Source organism: Hemibagrus wyckioides, linkage group LG04 (assembly GCF_019097595.1).
Source record: "Hemibagrus wyckioides isolate EC202008001 linkage group LG04, SWU_Hwy_1.0, whole genome shotgun sequence".
Lineage (NCBI taxonomy): Eukaryota > Metazoa > Chordata > Actinopteri > Siluriformes > Bagridae > Hemibagrus > Hemibagrus wyckioides.
The window spans coordinates 13,884,653-13,905,404 of NC_080713.1; the positions used below are offsets into that span (position 1 = coordinate 13,884,653).

The 20,752-nt window shown below is 41.1% G+C and overlaps 1 protein-coding gene across 3 annotated transcripts in view; it reads left to right on the forward strand.

Annotated features, from left to right (window-relative positions):
- Positions 1–20,752, forward strand: part of rasgrf1 (Ras protein specific guanine nucleotide releasing factor 1) — a 163,379-nt gene that overhangs the window by 93,231 nt on the left and 49,396 nt on the right. For 2 of the 3 annotated variants that reach the window (XM_058387477.1, XM_058387478.1), the window contains 3 exons: positions 11,216–11,358; positions 11,478–11,560; positions 15,206–15,454. In XM_058387477.1, the coding sequence (XP_058243460.1) occupies positions 11,216–11,358; positions 11,478–11,560; positions 15,206–15,454 (475 nt within the window). Of the gene's footprint in view, positions 1–11,215; positions 11,359–11,477; positions 11,561–13,831; positions 13,886–15,205; positions 15,455–20,752 lie in introns of those variants that run through there. The other variant, XM_058387479.1, reaches the window with a different exon arrangement.

Sequence of the window (20,752 nt, forward strand, 5' to 3'; positions counted from 1 at the left end):
AACACCAGGGAATGTAAGCCTGTCTTGGCAAAACTAGTTAAAATGCTTCATGCTCAATACATTCACCCAAGGAGGTGACTGGGCCTGTATGTGTGTGTGTGTGTGTGTGTATGTATGTATGTGTATGTGTATATATATATATATATATATATATATATATATATATATATATATATATATATATATATATATATATATATATATATATATATATATATACACACAGCATTACATTATGAACACTGAGGGGTGAAGTGACACTGATTATCTCCTCATCATGGCACCTTTTAATGGGTGGGATATATTAGAAGCAAGTGAACATTTTGTCCACCAAGTTGATGTGTTATAACATTTTAAATCCTTTTAATTCTTCTAAATCCTGTGCACAGTCCACTTCAGGTCTCTCCACAGATTTTTCTTGGACTCAGATCTGGGCTCTGGCTAGGTTATTCAAAAACATTTTTGAACTTTTTCTTAAGCAAATATTTTGTTGATTTAGATGCATAATAACTGTCTTGCATCTTTCAAACTTACCAGCATAAACCTGAAGGTTGTTCACTAAAATCAAATGATATTTGTAGCAATTCATTAATCTATCCACCTTGATAAAAGTCAGTTTGGCTGAATAAAAGCAGCTCTAAAGCATGATGCTGTCACCACCTTGCTTCAATGTGGGTATGCTCTACTTTTGGTCATGTGTACTTTTTAAAACATACCCTTTGGAATTATTATACTGTTTGGAATTGGTCTCATCAAACATCACACTTTTTTCTCATATGGCTTGGGTGTGATTTAGTTGATATTAAATGTTTTTTGTGATTTAGACTTCTGTCTAGTTAAACTACTACATATCCTACACTAAAAATAACAGAAAAAAATTACAGTAATCTTCCATTATTAAAATACAGTTGTTTTTTTTGCTTTAATTTTACATGAGATATTGTGTATTTTTGTTTCCTTGTGTAAAAACAATGAGGTTAGCTATAAATATGGTCAAACACTGCTATAATACAAATAATGAGCCTTGAAAGTGCAAAACAGTGCTGTAATTAGTTGGGTTTTATTAAATCATTTTATTTAAAAAACTTTTCTTTCTTTACCTGTAATTCTATAAAAAAGCTTGTATATTTAAAAGATCTTTGTTATAAAAAAGTATGCCCACCTTTAAAATTTATGTATTTATCCTTACTTGACAAATTACACAATGATGAGCTTTTCAATAACAGCACACACTTGCTTCCTGTTCTCAACATTTATTTAACAGACCAGAAAAGAAAACAGTTGCAACATTCTTGCTTAGAAAACTATGCAATACTGTATGTAATGTCCAACATTTTTCATTTTATTTCATTGTCTGTACCGATTATCCAATCTATTATCGGGTCACAGGGGTATCTCAGGCGTCATCAGGTATCAAGGCAGGATGCACCCTGGACAGAGTGCCAACCCATCACAGGGCGCGCACACACTACGGGCAATTTAGAGACTCCAATCAGCCTTGAAGCATGTCTTTGGACTGTGGGAGGAGTGAGCCAGGCGAGAACATGCAGAGTCCACACACACAGAGAGCAGGAGCAAGACTCGAACCCAGGATGCTGGAGGTGTGAGGCGAACATGCTAACCACTAAGCCACCGTAGTTGTTGTAGATTTTGAAGAATATGAGAGGTTGTTGTCACTTACATAGAGTTATCAGTACTTGCCAGATATTCCTTCATCTCACTTATAGCTGTAGATCCTATCACTGTCCCTGGTATGTTATGGTCTTTAGTGTTCTATGGAACATCTGTTGTTTTGAAAATTAAGTTATACCCCTCTTCTGATCAATACCTTTCTCAAGTGAGACACCAGGCATGCTTTTAATCTCTTTGATGATAATCTCAATAAGATGATGTGAAGAAAATCCTAAAGAAACAGCTGATCTTCATCAATTCTTCATCATGGAGTACATTCGTTACAATAGAGATACTCTTATTTCTATTGGTGTACAATGTACTCACAATTTGACGTTTTTGACCCTGGCTCCAAGCTGGCCAAGTGAGATCCTGAGGGAGAACAAAGGACGCGACCTGAAGGGGTGGCCCTCTGCTTCACCAAGACATGGCTGAACCCAGCGGTGCCGGACCACGCCATCCAGCCGGCCGAGTTCTTCTCGGTTCACCGCATGGACAGGACACTGGACTCGGAGTAGTCAAGAGGAGGCGGCGTGTGTTCAATGGTGAACAGCAGCTGGTGTGACAGCGTGAGCATTGTTCCTCTCACACGCTCCTGCACACCCAACGTGGATCTACTGACCATCAAATGTTGTCCTTTTTATCTTCCTTGGGAGTTTACATCGGTCATAGTTTATATTCCACCTCAGGTGGACACGGACACTGCTTTATGTGAGCTGCATGAAGCACTCATACAACACCAGACTCAACACCGGGTCCCCAAGAAACCCCAGCCCGCCTGCCGCCAAAGGATTGAATCTGAGACCTCATCTGTGTCATTTATTTCAATAAACTCCCCTCACTGCCATGCTTTCACAAAACCTATTGTCAGCTACTAACAGGGTGTTTAAACGCCATAAGTATACTGTGATATTTGGTGTTGTCCACACTTGGAATTAAATTAGAATCCACCAAGAAGTAGTCAATTCTACTGTAGGACCTGAACATGAACATGAGAGTAATGTGAGTAGTCTTTATCTGTGGGATATTGAAGTCTCCAGATTTCAACAAGATTCCTAGATTTGATTAAATTATTTAAAATTTGAGGTGTAATATTGGGTGGGGGACAGGAGGACAATCTGTCTAAAGGGTAGAAAACGCAGTTAAAATCCCCTCCAATTATAATGTTTGTCATATTTGTCTTGTCATCAGGGAGCAGATTAAACACCTAATGGGTCATCAAAATTTGGACTGTATATGTTGAAGTAACAGGGATTGAGTTGATGCTGCCAGAAATTATTCTATATCTCCCATTAGGGTTTTTGCGCAAATTGGTAAGCTGAAAGGGAACGTTTTTCCGAAAGAGGATGGCAACACCACGGGCCTTGGAAGTAAATGGTGATTGGTAAACCTGTGAAATCCAACTTCTTCTTAGTCTTTGCTGTTCTGTGTTTTTAATGTGGGTTTCTTGTAAAAAAAAAAAAAAAAAAAAATCTCTTTAAAGGGACTTGAGGTGTTTAAAGACCTTGCCGTTCTTAATGGCATGACTCAATCCAGGAAACCAGAGTGAGATATCGACTACCCGCCTTAACACCCTGTTTAGACCTGTGCATATAAAAGAGATAGACAAGAAATTACATACAGTGCATGTTTACATTGAGAATGATGGAAATGAGGCTGTAAATTATGAAACATCAGTGTACAGCCTATAAATGTTACAAGGTTGGATTCGATTGAAGACTCTCTTCTTTATCATAAATTGGACAAGCTCAACAGAGATATCTACTTGACATGACAAGTTCTTACTTGCCATGAATGAGTCATTGTCACAGTCATTGTCTGTACAAGAATAATTAGCTTCCACAAACCGTGTTGCCTCTTTTGGATCTCAAAAGATGGCAGGTGTGTCATTAGGGTGAAGGATGTACATAGGCTGTGTTTGACACCTGCATCTTGAAGGACTCAGAGCACATCACAAAAAGCTTGGCGTTGTATCAGTACCTCATTTATGTAGTCCGGGAAGATAAAAATTCTTTTCCCATTGTATTCTAGAGCTTGTTGTCTGCAGAGGCGAAGGATCAGTGCTTTCTGTTCATAATGGTGAATACGCTTCATGATAGTGCACGGATTTGTGCTGGTTTTGGTTGGAGCGAGCAGTGAGCATGGTTGATAAACACAGGCTTTGGAAAGTGTTCGGCTGAGAACAATTTGGAAATCAACTTGTAGACAAATTTAGTGGGTTTGCCTACTTCTTCTCTTTTATATATATATATATATATATATATATATATTAGTCGGATATATAGATATAGCTGCAGTTGGATGTCTGTTACATTTATCAGTTAATCAGGCATGATAGTAAGGAAGCTTATATGGATGAACACTGTCGTTGCAACATTCTATGGGGCTGCTTATTGCCATATTTATGCATTTACTAAGCACTTTATTTGAAATACTATTTTAATACTGCATAGATTTTATGCTCTTAAATGAAATGTGTTGATTTGTCTGCCTCATCAACAAGGCTGCACTGGATTTTTTTCTTTACTACACCTTTCTCTTCAGAGAGACTGTTTATTGTAGTTTTTGTGGGCCCAAGATGAGCAAATCTAGGGAAACCAGAGGCAGCTCAGCTAGTTTGACTCATGGCTTTACCAAGGTCAGATGTATCCTATGGGATTTTTTTTTTTGGCTGGAGTCATCTCCCAATCCTCCCTTCCCCACTTTTTGGGACTTCATTCTGCCTTCTTTCTCTTCACGTGTCACTATGCCACCTAGCTCTTTCTGGCATTTACCAGCATATGGTACATCCAAGCTTGATTAGCTCTGAGCTCCTTCATTGCAACTTTGTTGCCAGCAATCACCTTCAAGCGTAGAAAGCGTAGTCCATATCAGTATGATCGTTAAAATGACAGTTTGTGTTGGAGCTGTAGTTTTCAGTGGTCTTATTTGCAGGCTGTGATGCATTTTGGAAATTGTATTGCAATGACACTTCAGCTTACGAAAATGCAGTGGCTCAGCACTTAGTAAACAGACACACCTTTTATTCTGTGAATTGTATTCTTATTTGCAAGTAGAGTATTGAGCAGTGTGAGTGTTATATACAACTGTGAGGTGATATTAGACATTGGTAGAAATTGCACTGGTATACTGATCTCAAACAACTTTAACAACTTCAACGGTATCCCCACAGAGCTTGGCAGACCATCGGCCGCTCTCTGCATTACCATAACGACCAGAAGGATACACAGACAGTGCTGTCAGAGAAAGCAAAAGTGTGGATCAGTTTGGGCCAGGCTGCAGAGTGCACCATGAAGAACTGCTTCGATCACATAAACTGGGAGCTGTTTGTAGAAGCAACAACCTACGGAACAGTGCCAGACTTGGAGGAATACACAAACACTGTACTCTCCTACATTAACATCTGTGTAGGAAATGTCACAGTAGAGAGGTATGCAAATCAGAAACACTCGATGAACAAAGAAGTAAAATACGTTCTAAGAGCATGCAGTGATGCCTTTAAATCGGTTGACCCTACAGCATGCAATGTCACCAGACATAACCACCAGACATCCCCAAGTGCCTAAAATCACCCATCATTGTATGAGTGCAGAAGAAAAGAAACATTACTTCTCTGAATGACTTTCAACAAGTGGCCCTCTCTCCAATAGTGATGATGTGTTTGAAAGACTTGTTCTCTTGCATATTGAAGTATTGCCCCATTTAAGTTTACATAGAGTGCAAGCAGGTCCACAGAGGACGCCATCTACCTGGCTCTCCACACTGCTTTGAATCATCTAAAGGAACAGAGCACATATGTGAGGATGCTATTCTTGGACTACAGCTCTGCATTTAATTCTGTCCTCCCTGGAAACTGACCATAATACACAACCCCTTAGGCCTAAGCCCACTACTCTGCAGGATGCAAGATTTCCTAACAGAGCATCCCCAGGTAGTGAAACTGGGCCCACATACACAAATCAGCCATAACATTATGACCACTGCCAGGTGAAGTGAATAACACTGATTATCTCCTTATCGTGGCACCTGTTACTGGGTGGGATATATTAGGCAGCAAGTGAACATTTTGTCCTCAAAGTTGATGTGTTAGAAGCAGGAAAAATGGGCAAGCATAAGGATTTGAGGGAGTTTGATGAAGGACCAAATTGTGATGGCTAGATGACTGGATCAGAGCATCTCCAATCCTGCTGGGAAACCTCGGGTCCTGCCATCCATGTGGATGTTACTTTGACACATACCACCTACCTGAGCATTGTTGCAGACCATGTACACCCTTACATAGAAACGGCATTCCCTGATGGCTGTGGCCTCTTTCAGCAGGATAATGCGCTGTGCCACAAAGCAAAAATGGTTCAGGGATGGTTTGATGAGCACAACAATGAGATTGAGGTGTTGACTTGGCCTTCAAATTCCCCAGATCACAATCCAGTCGAACATCTGTAGGATGTGCTGGACAAACAAGTCCGATACATGGAGGCCCTATCTCGCAACTTGCAGGACTTAAAGGATCTGCTGCTAACATATTTGGTTCAAAATATAAAAAAGGTGCGAACATATAACAAACCCAGACACGGCTCAGGTGCAGGACAAAAAAGTCAAACTGTTGCAAAAAACACAAATAATGTCCGCACACTAATACTGCTCGATAAAGGTATTTATTGCAACTTTTCAACCATCAGGTTTTTGTCAGGCACAAATCAAGTGAACTGAGGTACAACTCTAAATAACTAACAGGTGTATATAGGTATACTCCCACAATGAGGGAGAAAGAGAGAGAGAGAGAGAGAAAGACAAAGAAAAACACTTAAACTCCAATAAACAAGTCAATACAAATCAAATACAAATCAATAAACACTCCTCAGATTATATAAACAATACTGAAAAAAGATGAAGGGAAGGCTTAATATCGAATTCTTCATTCAACCCAAAATGTGACAACATATTTAAAGAATAAATCCCAGAAACATTCCCGTTGTAAAAGTTTGCTCTCAAAATCTCCCCCTTCACGGTTTTTGTACCTTCACTATGCCAATATACTGTAAGGCACCGACATTGTGGCACTTTTGTCTAAAATGAGACACTTTAGGGCTGCGTTTAACACCTGTACTAATATTACTCTGATATTCACTAATGCAAGCATGTAATGATCTAGAAGTTTATCTTTGGTGATAGCCTTTATCCAAAACCTCTTATTAAAAGTCTGCCTGTTTAGCCAGTTTAAGTGTGTGTGTAGAGTGTGCACCACTGAAGAATCTTACCCTCGATGGTCCTCTGATTTGACTTCAAGGTTTTTGCATCGTGGTTATCATAGGAAATGGATAGAAGAATCTAAGACGAAATTTGGTGACACATCTCAAATATAGTGCCTACGGGCTACGGGTAATGAAACACAACCAGACAATGGCCCTATTTGTTCTGTTAAGTCCTCAGTATTGGGTGCAGAATTTCCATAAAGTTTTATACAGGCTTTGGCGTATTATTTCCAGCGATTCTAAATTGTCTTCAATTTTTAAAGACAGCCCTTGCTTGGTTTTTAAGCATCATGGTAACCTGCGTTACATGCTTGCAAGATCAGAGCTCTTGTCTCACATAGTGAAACCTGTTACTCTTACTCTTCCTCCTGGTAATTATAAGTGTGGCAATTGTGTCCAGTGTACTTTGACATATAAATGTAAATCTTTTAGCCATCCACACACTGGCCGTAATATATTGATATGTGGCACAATTACTTGTTCATCTAATCATGTGGTTTATCTCATCCATTGTCAGTGTGGTCTCACTTATGTTGGAAAACTTCTAGATCATTACGTACTCGCATTAGTGAACATCGGAGTAATATTAGGACGGGTGTTGAATGCAGCCCTATAACATCTTAGGTGCCAGATACTACAGCACACCTTCAGGGATGTAGTGGAGCCCATACCTCGTTGGGTCAGGGCTATTTTGGCAGCAAAAGGGAGTCCAACACAATATTACGCAACGTAAATCTTTTAGCCATCCAAACACTGGGCACAATATATTGATACGTGGCACAATTACTTGTTCATCTACACATGTGGTTTATCTCATCTGTTGTCCATGTGGTCTCGATAATGTTGGAAATGTACTCGCATTAGTGATTAGAGTAATATTAGGACGCGAGTTGAACTCAGCCCTATAACATCTTGGGTGCCAGATACCTTCAGGAACCTAGTGGAGCCCATACCTCGTTGGGTCAGGGCTCTTTTGGCAGCAAAAGGGAGTCAAAACGTTATGGTTGATTGGTGTGTGTCCTCCACCATTACTCTGGTACACTGGTACACCACAGCAGTGTGTGCTTAGTACCATCCTGTACCCCCTCTTTACCCACAATTATGTTCATACACCTGACACCAATAACAAGTGAAGTTTGTGGATGACTGTTCATGTAGTAGTGGAGCTGATCACGGACAAGGAAGAATCAGCCTGCAGAGTGGAGGTACAGAAACTGGCAGACTAGTGTTTGGAGAACAGTGTTGGGGAAAGTTACTTTTAAAAGTAATGCATTACAATATTGTGTTACTCCCTGAAAAATTAACTGCATTACTTAGTTATTTTTTATAAAAAAGTAATGTTACGTTACTTTTGCGTTACTTTTTCTTAAATTAAAACCAATTTATTGAGTTCAGTCGAACTAATTGTTTTACCTGGTGGTGAACTGAAATCAAGCTTTTGTTGTTCAGCAGTAGGCGGGGTGCAGGTGTCACCATTCGGCTCTCTCGCTTCCAACTCTACAGAGGTGTGCTTTGCATGAAGATGCTTTTTTAAGTTTGAGTTTGTGTTTTTTGCAGTTGACAAGTGTTTTTCACCTGCACACAATCTACATTTGACGACTATTGCCTTCTCCTTTTCTTCAACGTCTTTAAAATAATAAGAGTATTTCCATCGCGGAAATGTAAAGCTCTGACCTGCCATGTCTCTTTCTGAAGCATGTTACAGCGCATGCATGAGTGCGCATGTGTGCAATTGATGGCAATAAATTTAATTCAGTAAAGACATAACGGTTAAAAAAGATTAATTTAACTGAAAAGTTACTCGCGTTAGTTTACAAAAAAAGTAACGCAAATATTAATGTGTAAATTCAGAAAGTAATGTGTTTCTTTACTCGTTACTTCATAAAAGTAATTTGATTACGTAACACACATTACTTCTAATGCATTACCCCAACACTGTTGGAGAACAACCTGTCTCTGAACAGTAGGCAGACCAAGGGGCTTATCATTGATTTTAGGAGGTCCCAGAATGGGAATTATGCTCTGGTCATTATCAGTGGTGAGAGGGTGGAGAGGGTTCTCATCATCTGTTTCCTAGATGCATATTAGAGTCTGAAAAAAGCTGTACTACCATAAGAACTGCTGGTAACATTTTACTGCTGCTTTATAGAGAGCATCATGACATACTGCATTTCAGCATGATATCTCAGTTGCACAGCAGCAGATAGGAGAGAGCTCCAACATGTCATCTCCAGAGCACAAAGGATCATCTGCCCTCATGTCCCAGTGCTGGAGGACAAAGACAGAACACAGTGTCACAGGAAGGCAAAGCATCTGCAAGGACTTCACACACCCTGGCCACCATTTCTTTGAACTGCTGCCATCAGGCAGGCATTAGAAAACCGTCTATTCTCACTCTACCAGATTTAAGAACAGTTTCTTCTCCAGAACTGTGACTGTTGGAAACTGGAAACCTTACATTATAATCATCCATCCACACTATCTGCCAGTATGTACTGTTTACATACAGTCTATTATACATAACAGTTACCACTGTTAACTCATGTATACATGTGCTGTAACTCATGTATACTGTTGTTGTATAAGGTACCGCCTTTTACACTTTCTTACTTTATAATAGTATAACATGCTGCACTACAATTTATATTGTTTGACTACAATTTTAAACAATGTTAAAATTGTACTGTGTGCCTTGTCTTCAACTTATGAACATATGCCTTTTCAAGGTATTGCCTTGTGCACTGTCACTTAAAACACTATGCTGTCACTGCACTATATATTGTTTATACTGTCATAAACAATTTATATTGTTTATACGGTCCATACTGTTATTTTGCCTTCTATCTATTACTAACTATTTAATTACTCATTGTTTTTAATATTAGGCATCTTAAGAGCTGCTAACCCCATTTTGCTGATTTGTACCACTGTGTACACACAATCACAATAGAGAAGTTAGTGCTGCATATTGTGAGCTACTCTCAAGATTGTTTTCTTTCCTTCTGTGTATAAATTTTACATATTCATTACCTGATTTGAAAGGTCTTTGATTTTTATGTGACTAAATGATTATCAGAATTTTCAGCATACTTTCATGATTCTTGATTTTTTCATTTTTTTTAATCATCAAATGGAACATTTTAGGTAGCTCTAGAGCTTTACAAAATGCATGCACAAAACATTTTGTCACTTGTTCTTAAATCAACAGAACTCTTTATATTTGAAACAGATATTCTTAAATTACTGTATCTTTTGAAAACATACATTTGTCATTTTATAATGATAAAGTCTACTTTGCTTTATTTAAGTAATTTCAGAGGCCTAGTAAAATTGTAATGATAAAGGAAAGGAAACTTGATGGCAATAAATTTAATTCAGTAAAGACATAACGGTTAAAAAAGATTAATTTAACTGAAAAGTTACTCGCGTTAGTTTACAAAAAAAGTAACGCAAATATTAATGTGTAAATTCAGAAAGTAATGTGTTTCTTTACTCATTACTTCATAAAAGTAATTTGATTACATAACGCACGTTACTTGTAATGCATTACCCCAACACTGTTGGAGAACAACCTGTCTCTGAACAGTAGGCAGACCAAGGGGCTTATCATTGATTTTAGGAGGTCCCAGAATGGGAATTATGCTCTGGTCATTATCAGTGGTGAGAGGGTGGAGAGGGTTCTCATCATCTGTTTCCTAGGTGCATATTAGAGACTGAAAAAAGCTGTACTACCATAAGAACTGCTGGTAACTTTTTACTGCTGCTTTATAGAGAGCATCATGACATAGTGCATTTCAGCATGATATCTCAGTTACACAGCAGCAGATAGGAGAGAGATAAAGTCTACTTTGCTTTATTTAAGTAATTTCAGAGGCCTACTAAAATTGTAATGATAAAGGAAAGGAAACTTGCAGCAAGGTCTTTCCCCTCAAAGAACACACACACACACCGTAAATGAATACAAAGGTATTCTAGCAGATTACCTTTACATTATGATGAATCAGTTGAGAGGTCCCTGAATAGTTTGATTAGTGCAAAAGTAAAAAGCATATGCCTTTGTATTAACCAACCAGTTAAGAAATTATAGACTGACATGCAACAGATTCTCCACCACTATGACCAAAGCATTATCTGTGCATAAAACAGAATCTGCACAATGGCACATTAACGCTGTTCTGGTGGCTTGTGGTGGCTCTACACCTTCTTAAGGCACTTTCTATTAGTTTTCCTTTAATTAGTCCATAGTCACCAATTTGTGGAAACAAAATCATTTCCACCTGTCTTTCCTGCAGCAAAATCAGAGAAGAATACCCAAGATATGGAGCACCTGGACTTTAAAATAGTGGTGGAGCCTAAAGACAGCCAGTCCTTCACCATCATCCTAGTCGCTTCTTCAAGGCAAGAGAAGTCAGCCTGGACCAGTGACATCAGCCAGGCATGTCTACCTAAATTTATTCCTGTTTGTTCATCCACATTGCTTCAGCATGTAATATTTTTCTATCTCCTGTGGTTTAAAATCAGTACTTATATTCTCCATCTCTCTCTTTTCCACAGTGCATTGACAACATTCGTTGTAATGGCCTTATGATGAATGCTTTTGAAGACAACTCAAAAGTTACTGTGCCACAAATGATCAAGTACGAGTCCCACTATAATGCATTCATAAATAAAATTCAATGGTGAATTCACTGGGCATAGTGATGCCCTGGAAGCACTATATTATATTGATAAATATAATATTTTGGTACCCTTACCTCTCTAAAGATTTGAAATTTATTTTAGTGATGGGTCATAAGTGTCTGAGGCAGGGCTCAATATGTTGTTGTTTACAATCACACAAATTAAGAAAGTTTTTTGTTATGTTTTACGTTTTATGTTATGCCAACAAAAGTAAAGATGGTGATGCAAGACGGTAGAAGGCTAATATGAAGTATAAGACATTTCTCCCATTAGAATGACCCTAATGTTACAATAATAGTAAGTTGAATGAACAAAAGACTTCTGGAGATTTATATGGAGATTGAAGAGTGTCTCATAGTCAGTCTTCTTCTTCTTCTTTTGGCTTTTCCCTTCAGGGGTTGCCACAGCGAATCATCTTTCTCCACCTGTCTTCTGCCTCGTCAACACTTGCACCCACTAGCTTCATATCCTCATTTATTACATCCATATACCTCCTCTTTGGCCTTCCTCTTTTCCTTCCTGCTTGGCAGCTCCATGTCCAACATTCTCCTACCAATATACTCACTCTCCCTCCTCTGAACATGTCCAAACCATCTTAATCTGGCCTCCCTAACTTTGTCCCCCAAATGTCCAACATGAGCTGTCCCTCTGATGTACTTGTTCCTAATCCTGTCCAACCTTGTCACTCCCAAAGAGAACCTAAACATCTTCAGCTGTGCTACCTCCAGCTCTGACTCCTGTCTCTTCCTCAGTGACACTGTCTCTAAACTATACAGCATGGCCGGTCTCACCACTGTCTTATACACCTTCCCGTTGATTCTCACTGACATATTTCTATCACCCAGAACTCCCAACAACTTATCCACCCACTCCAACCTGCCTGCACTCACTTCTTTACCTCTTTCCCACACTCTCCATTACTCTGGACTGTTGACCCCATGTACCTAAACTCCTGTACCTTCTTTATCTTTTCACCCTCTAATCTTACTGTTCCACTTCCCTCCCTTTCATTCACAACACATATGTTCTCAGTCTTACTATGACTGACTTTCATTCCTCTTCTCTCCAGCGCAAACCTCCACCTCTCCAGGTTTTACTCCACTTGCTCCCTGCTCTCACTACAGATCACAGTGTCATCTGCAAACATTATTGTCCAAGAAGACTCCTGTCTGACCTCCTCTGACAAGTGTTCCATCACCATAGCAAACAGGAAGGGGCTCAGAGCCAATCCCTGATGCAGTCCCACCTCCACTTTGAACTCCTCTGTCTGCCCTACAGCACACCTCACCACTGTCCTGCTCCTCTCATACATGTCCTGCACCACTCTGACATACTTCTCTGCTACTCCCGACTTCCTCATACAGTACCACAGCTCTTCTCTTGGCACCCTGTCATACACTTTCTCCAAGTCTACAAACACACAGTGCAACTCTCTCTGACCATTTCTATACTTCTCAATCAAAATTCTCATAGCAAAATTTGCATCTGTTGTGCTCTTTCTGGACATGAAGCCATATTGCTGCTCATCTACTTTCTGTTCCACAAAGTTCACCCCTTCTACTCTTTTTTCCCTCTCATTTTCCTCATTCATCAGCTCTTCAAAGTACTCCTTCCATCTCTTCTGTACACTCTCCTCACTTTCGAGCACCTTTCCATCTCTATCCCTAACTTTCTGTACATCCTTCCCATCTCGATCCCTATGCCTAGCTAACCTGTACAAGTCCTTCTCTCCATCTCTAGTGTCTAACCAAGTGTACAACTCATCATATGCCTTCTGCTTGGCCTTAGACACCTCCCTCTTCACTATGCGCTGTAACTCCTTGTATTCCTGTCTATTCTCTTCAGTCCTGTCCATATCCCACTTCTTCTTGGCTAACCTATTCCTCTGAATACTATCCTGAAATTCCTCATTCCACCACCAAGTCTCCTTATTTTCTTTCTCCTTTCAGATGACACACCCAACAAATTTCTTCCTGTCTCCATGATCACTTCTACTATAGTTTCCCAGTAATCTGGCAGGACTACCTGACCACTTAAAGAGCCTGCCTCAACTTCTGTCTACATTCCTCACAACATTCCTCCTTTTACAGCTTCTGCCTCTTGGTTTTCTTCTCTATCTTTGACCTCTTCTTCTTACAGACCATCAAAGTCATCCCACACACCACCATCCTATGCTGTCTGGCTACACTCTCTCCCACTACCACTTCACAGTCACTAATCTTTTTCAGATTGCCTCTTCTACATAGGATGTAGTCTACCTGTGTGCTCCTGCCTCCACTCTTGTAAGTCACTCTATTCTCCTCCCTCTTCTGAAAATAAGTGTTTATCCTCTTAGCACAGTCCACTACCATCTGTCCTTCAAGGTTCCTTTCCTTAACTCTAAACTTGCCCATCACCTGTATTCCCCTCACCAACATGTGCATTAAAATCTGCTCCTATCACCACTCTCTCACCTGTGGGAATACTCTCTATCACCTCATCTAATTCACTCCAGAATCTCTCTTTCTCCTCTAACTCACAACCTACCTGTGGGGAATAATCACTAACAACATTCAACATCACCCCTTCAGTCTCTAACTTCAGACTCATCACCCTGTCTGACACTCTCTTTACCTCCAGAACATTCCTCACAAACTCCTCCTTCAGGACCACACCTACCCCATTTCTCTTACTATCCACATCATAATAAAACAGCTTGAATCCTGCTCCTATACAATGATTCTTGCTACCTTTCTACCTGGTCTCCTGTACACAGTATATCCACCTTCCTTCTCTCCATCATATCAGCCAGCTCTCTACCTTTCCCTGTCATAGTACCAACATTCAGAGTTCCTATTCTCAGTCCTACACTCTTCTGTGACCTTTCCTCTTCTGTCTCTGTCTACGCACTCTCCTCCCTCCTTTACTTCTTAGACCAACAGTAGCCCATTTTCTATTGGTGCCGTTGGTGGTCATTGTTAACCTGGGCCTCAACCGATCCTGTATGAAATTCGGAGTACTGACAATTTGCATGATTTACCCCGGATGCCCTTCCTGACACAACCCTCTTTATTTGTCCGGGCTTGGGACTGGCACAGAAGTCACTGGACTGTGACCCCCATGGCTAGATTAGTGTCTCATAGTCAGTGAATGATGCAAATAATATGTTGTCCTTAGCTTAGGAGCTTATATAATAATAAAAGTATCAGTCTGCTAATAGCTCTTTGTGCTGATTATAACATATAAATTTATCATAAGTGCCCGAAGATTAAATGTTATGAATATTAGCATAGATTGTTAAGGCTTGTTGATTGTATAAGCTTGTTTTCTCCCTTTTATTTTTTGTGGTCACAGTAGGTATAAATGCTTTGCTTGTGGTTGAGATGCAGAAGAGTTCAGGAAAGCTTATACTCTTCAGAAAATAGAAAATGTCAAAATTTTAGCATGTGAAGAATTTTCTTAGGCCACCACACATTTATAATTCATAGTTTTACTGTTGGTTTATGATTGTGAAAATAATAAATCACAGTGCAATACTCTCACATACAGACACACACACGCACATGCATGTAAACTCAATGTTACATATAATTCTACCCTTTTCACGTGTCTTCTGGGTTTAGATCCGATGCCAGTCTTTACTGCGATGATGTGGACATCCGCTTCAGTAAGATGATGAACTCATGCAAAGTGTTGCAGATCCGCTATGCCAGTGTGGAGCGCTTATTGGAGAGGCTGACCGACCTGCGCTTCCTGTCTATTGATTTTCTCAACACCTTTTTGCACTCATACCGCGTCTTTACTACTGCAGATGTCGTGCTTGACAAGCTTATTGCCATCTACAAGAGGCCTATCAGTGCCATCCCAGCTCGGTGGGTCTCACATTTAGATAATGTGGTACTGTGGTGTAACGTGGCACTCAGAAAATGCAAACAGTTCTAATAATTAATGGAAGCCTAGTAGTATTCTGTTATGTTGTAATTTGTATAATAGTTGCTGGCTCCTAGAGCTTTTTTTTTACACCTCATGAGCTGTCTGAAAAGAAATGCATTTGAAAATGAATGTTTGTGTAGCAAACCTGTTAACAAAATCTATTTAAAAATAGTCTAACTTTAATGTATTTGATCAGTAATAAGCATCCTGTCATGTGAGGCAATATATGAATTGTTCAAATTCTATGTCTGGATCAGTTCTGTGGTTTAATTTGAGTAAGCTGAGTTGGTGTAACTGATCTTGGATCAGCAGTCTATTTATGCAAAATATTAGTGCAGTCAGGACTTGATTTCAGAGGTTGGTAGTTTCATGCTAGATTTAATCTAATACATTTACTTAAATAACAGATTAAATAATAGATTTAATCTAATAATGTATTACTTAAATAACTTTTTTTTTTTCCAAACCCTGGTATGGGCGAATGCTCTCTCCTGCATATTTTAGTTTTAGCTTGCTCCCAACACACCCGATTCAACCAATAAGATAATTACTATTCATTCCACCAGCTGAAGTGGGTATGTTATAGCTGGGAAAATACAAAAATGTGCAGGACATAGGTTTCTCCAGGAGCACATTTGGAAACGTGTGCTGTAATCCTAGTGGACTTGTAAGTAGCACTACTGAATTCACTACATAGCAGGACAGTGGTGGCTCAAACAGTGGATGATGCTGGGGAAAGAGAGAACCCCATGTCTTACAATGAGGCAGTGCTTTTTCTGAAGAATGCAAAACCAAGTTATATCATGCACTAAAAATGATTTTAGCATACAAGAACCCTGCAACCAAATTAAAAACAAAACAAAAAACCAGTATGTCATGGTTTGGCTAATGGAGTGTGATGGAGCTATCAAATATGGCAGGTGACTGGCAATAATATTATGTTGACTATTGAAATTGTTTTATTCTTAGTGAATGTTAATAGACTGAAAAAAACCCCTACATTTACATTTCTGGCATTTGGCAGATGCTCTTATCCAGAGTGACGTACAAAAGTGCTTTAAACACTGGTTCAATAGGTCACAGACCTAGGATACCATTAGCCTAAAAACTGTTTTTTTAATTATTATTATTTAATTATAAATATGTACATACATCATATAACAGTACATAAAAAACAGTGAAAAAAGAGTTAGTTTAAGTGTTTCAGGAAGAGGTAGGTGTCATTTGAAGACAGTCAGTGACTCGGCTGTATGGACATTTAGGGAAAGTTCATACCATCACCTCTGTACCAGAACAGAGAAGAGTCTAGATGTATACCTACCTTTTATCCTGAGAGATGGTGGGACCAGTTGAGCAGTGCTAGTGGATCAGAGGGAGTGAGGTGCAGTGCGAGGAGTAATGAGAGCTTTGAGGTAAGAGGAGGAAGCCAGTGGAGAAAATGCAGTAGTGGTGTGGGAGAACTTTCCTTCAGGCAGCTTGAAAACAAGTCATGCAGCTGCATTTTGGATCATTTGCAGTGGACAAATTGCGTTCAGAGGTAGACCTGCCAGTAGAGTGTTGCAGTGTTCCGGACGCCGCCATTCAGCTAGCCGGGCTAACCGTGTTTCGTGTCGACAGGAATGCAGCTCTGTGCAGTAAGACTCACGGTGGTGGCGTGTGTGTTTACATCAACACGGAATGGTGTAAAGACTCTGTGCTTGTGTCTAACTACTGCTCATCGGTAGTTTGTAACTGTTAGATGCAGACCTTTTTATTTACCCCGGGAATTCACCACTACTCTCGTTATCGGAGTGTACATTCCCCCCAGTGCTAATGCTAAGGAGGCTCTGTGTGAGCTCTATGGAGCTATTAGCGAGCTGCAGAATGCTCAACCCGACGGACTGTTTATCATCGCCGGAGATTTCAATCATGCAAATCTCAGAACTGTGCTCCCTAAATTCCATCAGTATGTGGACTTTGCTACGAGAGGGGCGAACACGCTGGATGTTGTTTACACAAACATTCCCGGCGCGTATCGTGCAGAACCCCGCCCCCACCTCGGCTACTCGGACCATATCTCTGTTATGTTGATTCCAGCATACAGACCACTCGTCAGACGCTCTAAACCGGTTCTGAAACAGGTTAAGACCTGGCCAGCAGGAGCCATCTCTGCTCTTCAGGACTGTTTCGAGTGCACTGACTGGGACATGTTTAGGGAGGCTGCAACCAACAGCAATTCTATTGACTTGGAGGAGTACACAGCATCTGTGTCCGGCTACATTGGGAAGTGCATCGATGACGTGACCATCTCCAAGACCATCACAACACGCTCCAATCAGAAGCCGTGGATGACTGCGAAAGTGCGTGCACTCCTGAAGTCAAGAGACTCTGCCTTCAGATTAGGGGACAGGGCAGCCTTAAAAATTGCAAGGGCCAAACTGTCCCGAGCCATCAGAGAGGTGAAGCGTGCACACGCCCAGAGAATCCATGGCCACTTCCAGAACAGCAGAGACTCCCGGTGCATGTGGCAGGGCATCCAGGCGATCACCAACTACAGGACAACTTCACCTGCCTGTGACAGTGATGCCTCCCTTCCAGATGCGCTGAACGACTTCTACCCTCGGTTTGAGGCACAGAACAACACAACAGCGAGGAAGACCATCCCTCCTCCTAATGACCCAGTTGTCTGTCTCACCACGGCTGACGTGAGGAGAACTCTATGCAGAGTTAAACCACGGAAGTCTGCTGGACCAGACAACATTCCTGGCAGAGTTCTCAGGGAGTGTGCAGAGCAGCTAGCAGATGTCTTCACTGACATCTTCAACATCTCGCTGAGCAGCTCCATCATCCCTACGTGCCTCAAGACATCGACCATCGTCCCTGTGCCAAAGAAGTCTACGGTTTCCTGCCTCAATGACTACCGTCCCGTCGCACTCACACCAATCGTGATGAAATGCTTCGAGAGGCTCGTCATGAGGCACATCAAGTCACAGCTACCACCCTCACTGGACCCCTTGCAGTTTGCGTATCGTCCTAACCACTCCACGGACGACGCCATCACCACAACCCTCCATCTGGCCCTCACACACCTGGACTGTAAGGACTCCTACGTTCGAATGCTGTTCATAGATTTCAGTTCAACATTCAACACAATCATCCCTCAGCAGCTGATTGAGAAGCTGAGTCTCCTGGGCCTGAACACCTCTCTCTGCAACTGGATCCTGGATTTCCTGACTGGGAGACCTCAGTCAGTCTGGATCGGGAGCAGTATCTCCAGCACCACCACACTGAGCACTGGAGCTCCTCAGGGCTGTGTGCTCAGTCCATTGCTGTTCACTCTGCTGACTCACGACTGTGCAGCAATGCACAGCTCCAACCACATCGTCAAGTTCGCTGATGACACGACCGTGGTGGGTCTCATCAGCAAGAACGACGAGTCAGCATACAGAGAGGAGGTGCAACATCTAACAGCCTGGTGCAGAGCCAACAACCTCTCCCTGAACATTGACAAAACCAAAGAGATGGTTGTTGACTTCTGGAGAGCACAGAGTGACCATTCTCCGCTGTCCATCGACGGATCCTCGGTGGAGATTGTCAAGAGCACCAAATTCCTTGGTGTCCATCTGGCGGAGAACTTCACCTGGTCACTCAACACCAGCTCCATCACCAAGAAAGCCCAGCAGTGCCTCTACTTCCTGAGGAGGCTGAGGAAAGCCCATCTCCCTTCCCCCATCCTGACTGTGTTCTACAGAGGGACCATCGAGAACATCCTGAGCAGCTGCATCACTGTCTGGTTTGGGAACTGCACCGTCTCGGATCGCAAGACCCTTCAGCGGATAGTGAGGACAGCTGAAAAGATCATTGGAGTCTCTCTCCCCTCTATCACGGACATTTACACCGCACGCTGCATCCGCAAAGCTAACAGCATTGTGGCTGACCCCACACACCCCTCACACACACTCTTCACCCTCCTGCCATCTGGAAAGAGGTACCAGAGCATTTGGGCCCTCACAACCAGACTGTGTAACAGTTTCTTTCCTCAAGCCATCAGGCTCCTCAACACCCTGGACTGAACTGTTCTACACTCTCTCTCTCTCTCTCTCTCTCTCACACACACACACACACACACACACACTCTCACTCAGGACTGAACTGTATATCAACTCTGTCTCTCTCACACACAGATACACACACACTCTCTCTTGACTGTGTGGATGCACGCACACACACAATTTATATTGTTCATTACTTATTGCACTACCTCTACCTGTCATCTGCTGCTATAGTCATATTTATGTTTATTTCTATTTGCACTACCTCAACTGCTGCGGTGTATTTTTGCACAATATTTTTGCACAATACTTTTTTTTACATCATTTCACTTTATCTTATTTTATTTCACTTACATTCCATTACACATGTTCTTTTCTTTCTTTTCGGCGCTAAGTGTCCTGTGTTCTTTTGTGTTGTCTTTCTTGTATTTATTGTCTTTTGCAGTGTCTTGTCTATGCTCTGTTTGCACCTAGCTGCACACTGTGCACTTTACATGGCTAAGACAAACTTCTGTCCTAGCTCTGTGGTGGTGTTTTGTGTTGAACTTTGTTGTTGTATGTTTATGTAGCATCAGGTCCTGGAGAAACGTTGTTTCATTTCACTATGTACTGCGTCAGCTATATGTGGTTGAAATGACAATAAAGCTTCTTGAATCTTGAATCAGTAGTCCAGTCTCGAAATGACCAGAGACTGAACAAACACTTGATAGAAAGTGTGGATAGAGTGTGGATATCCACTGTGTGGATAGAAATGGCCGAATCCTTCTGATGTTGTACAGAAGAAAATGACATGAGAGTGTAACATTAGTAACATGAGAGGAAAAGGACAGTTGATTGTCCTTGGTTACCCCAAGGATGCAAGCAGTGATCGAGGGGGAGATCATGGAGTTGTTCAGAGATAATGCAAGATCCTGGGCTAGAGATCACCAGCAGTTCAATTTTGCTGGGATTGAGTTTCAGCTGATGAGCTGTCATCCAAGATGAAATGTCCCCCAGACACTCTTTGATTTGAGCAGAAGCTGTGGTATCTGAGTGAGGGAAGTAGAAGACAATTTGGGTGTCATCAGCATAGAAGTGGTATGAAAACCCATGTGATGACATAACTTTGCCAAGAGAGTAAGTAGAGCCTTTTGGGACACCAGTAGAGAGTGTCAGTCACTTCCATGTTACATGATATTGAGTGACCATCTAGGTAGGAAGCAAACC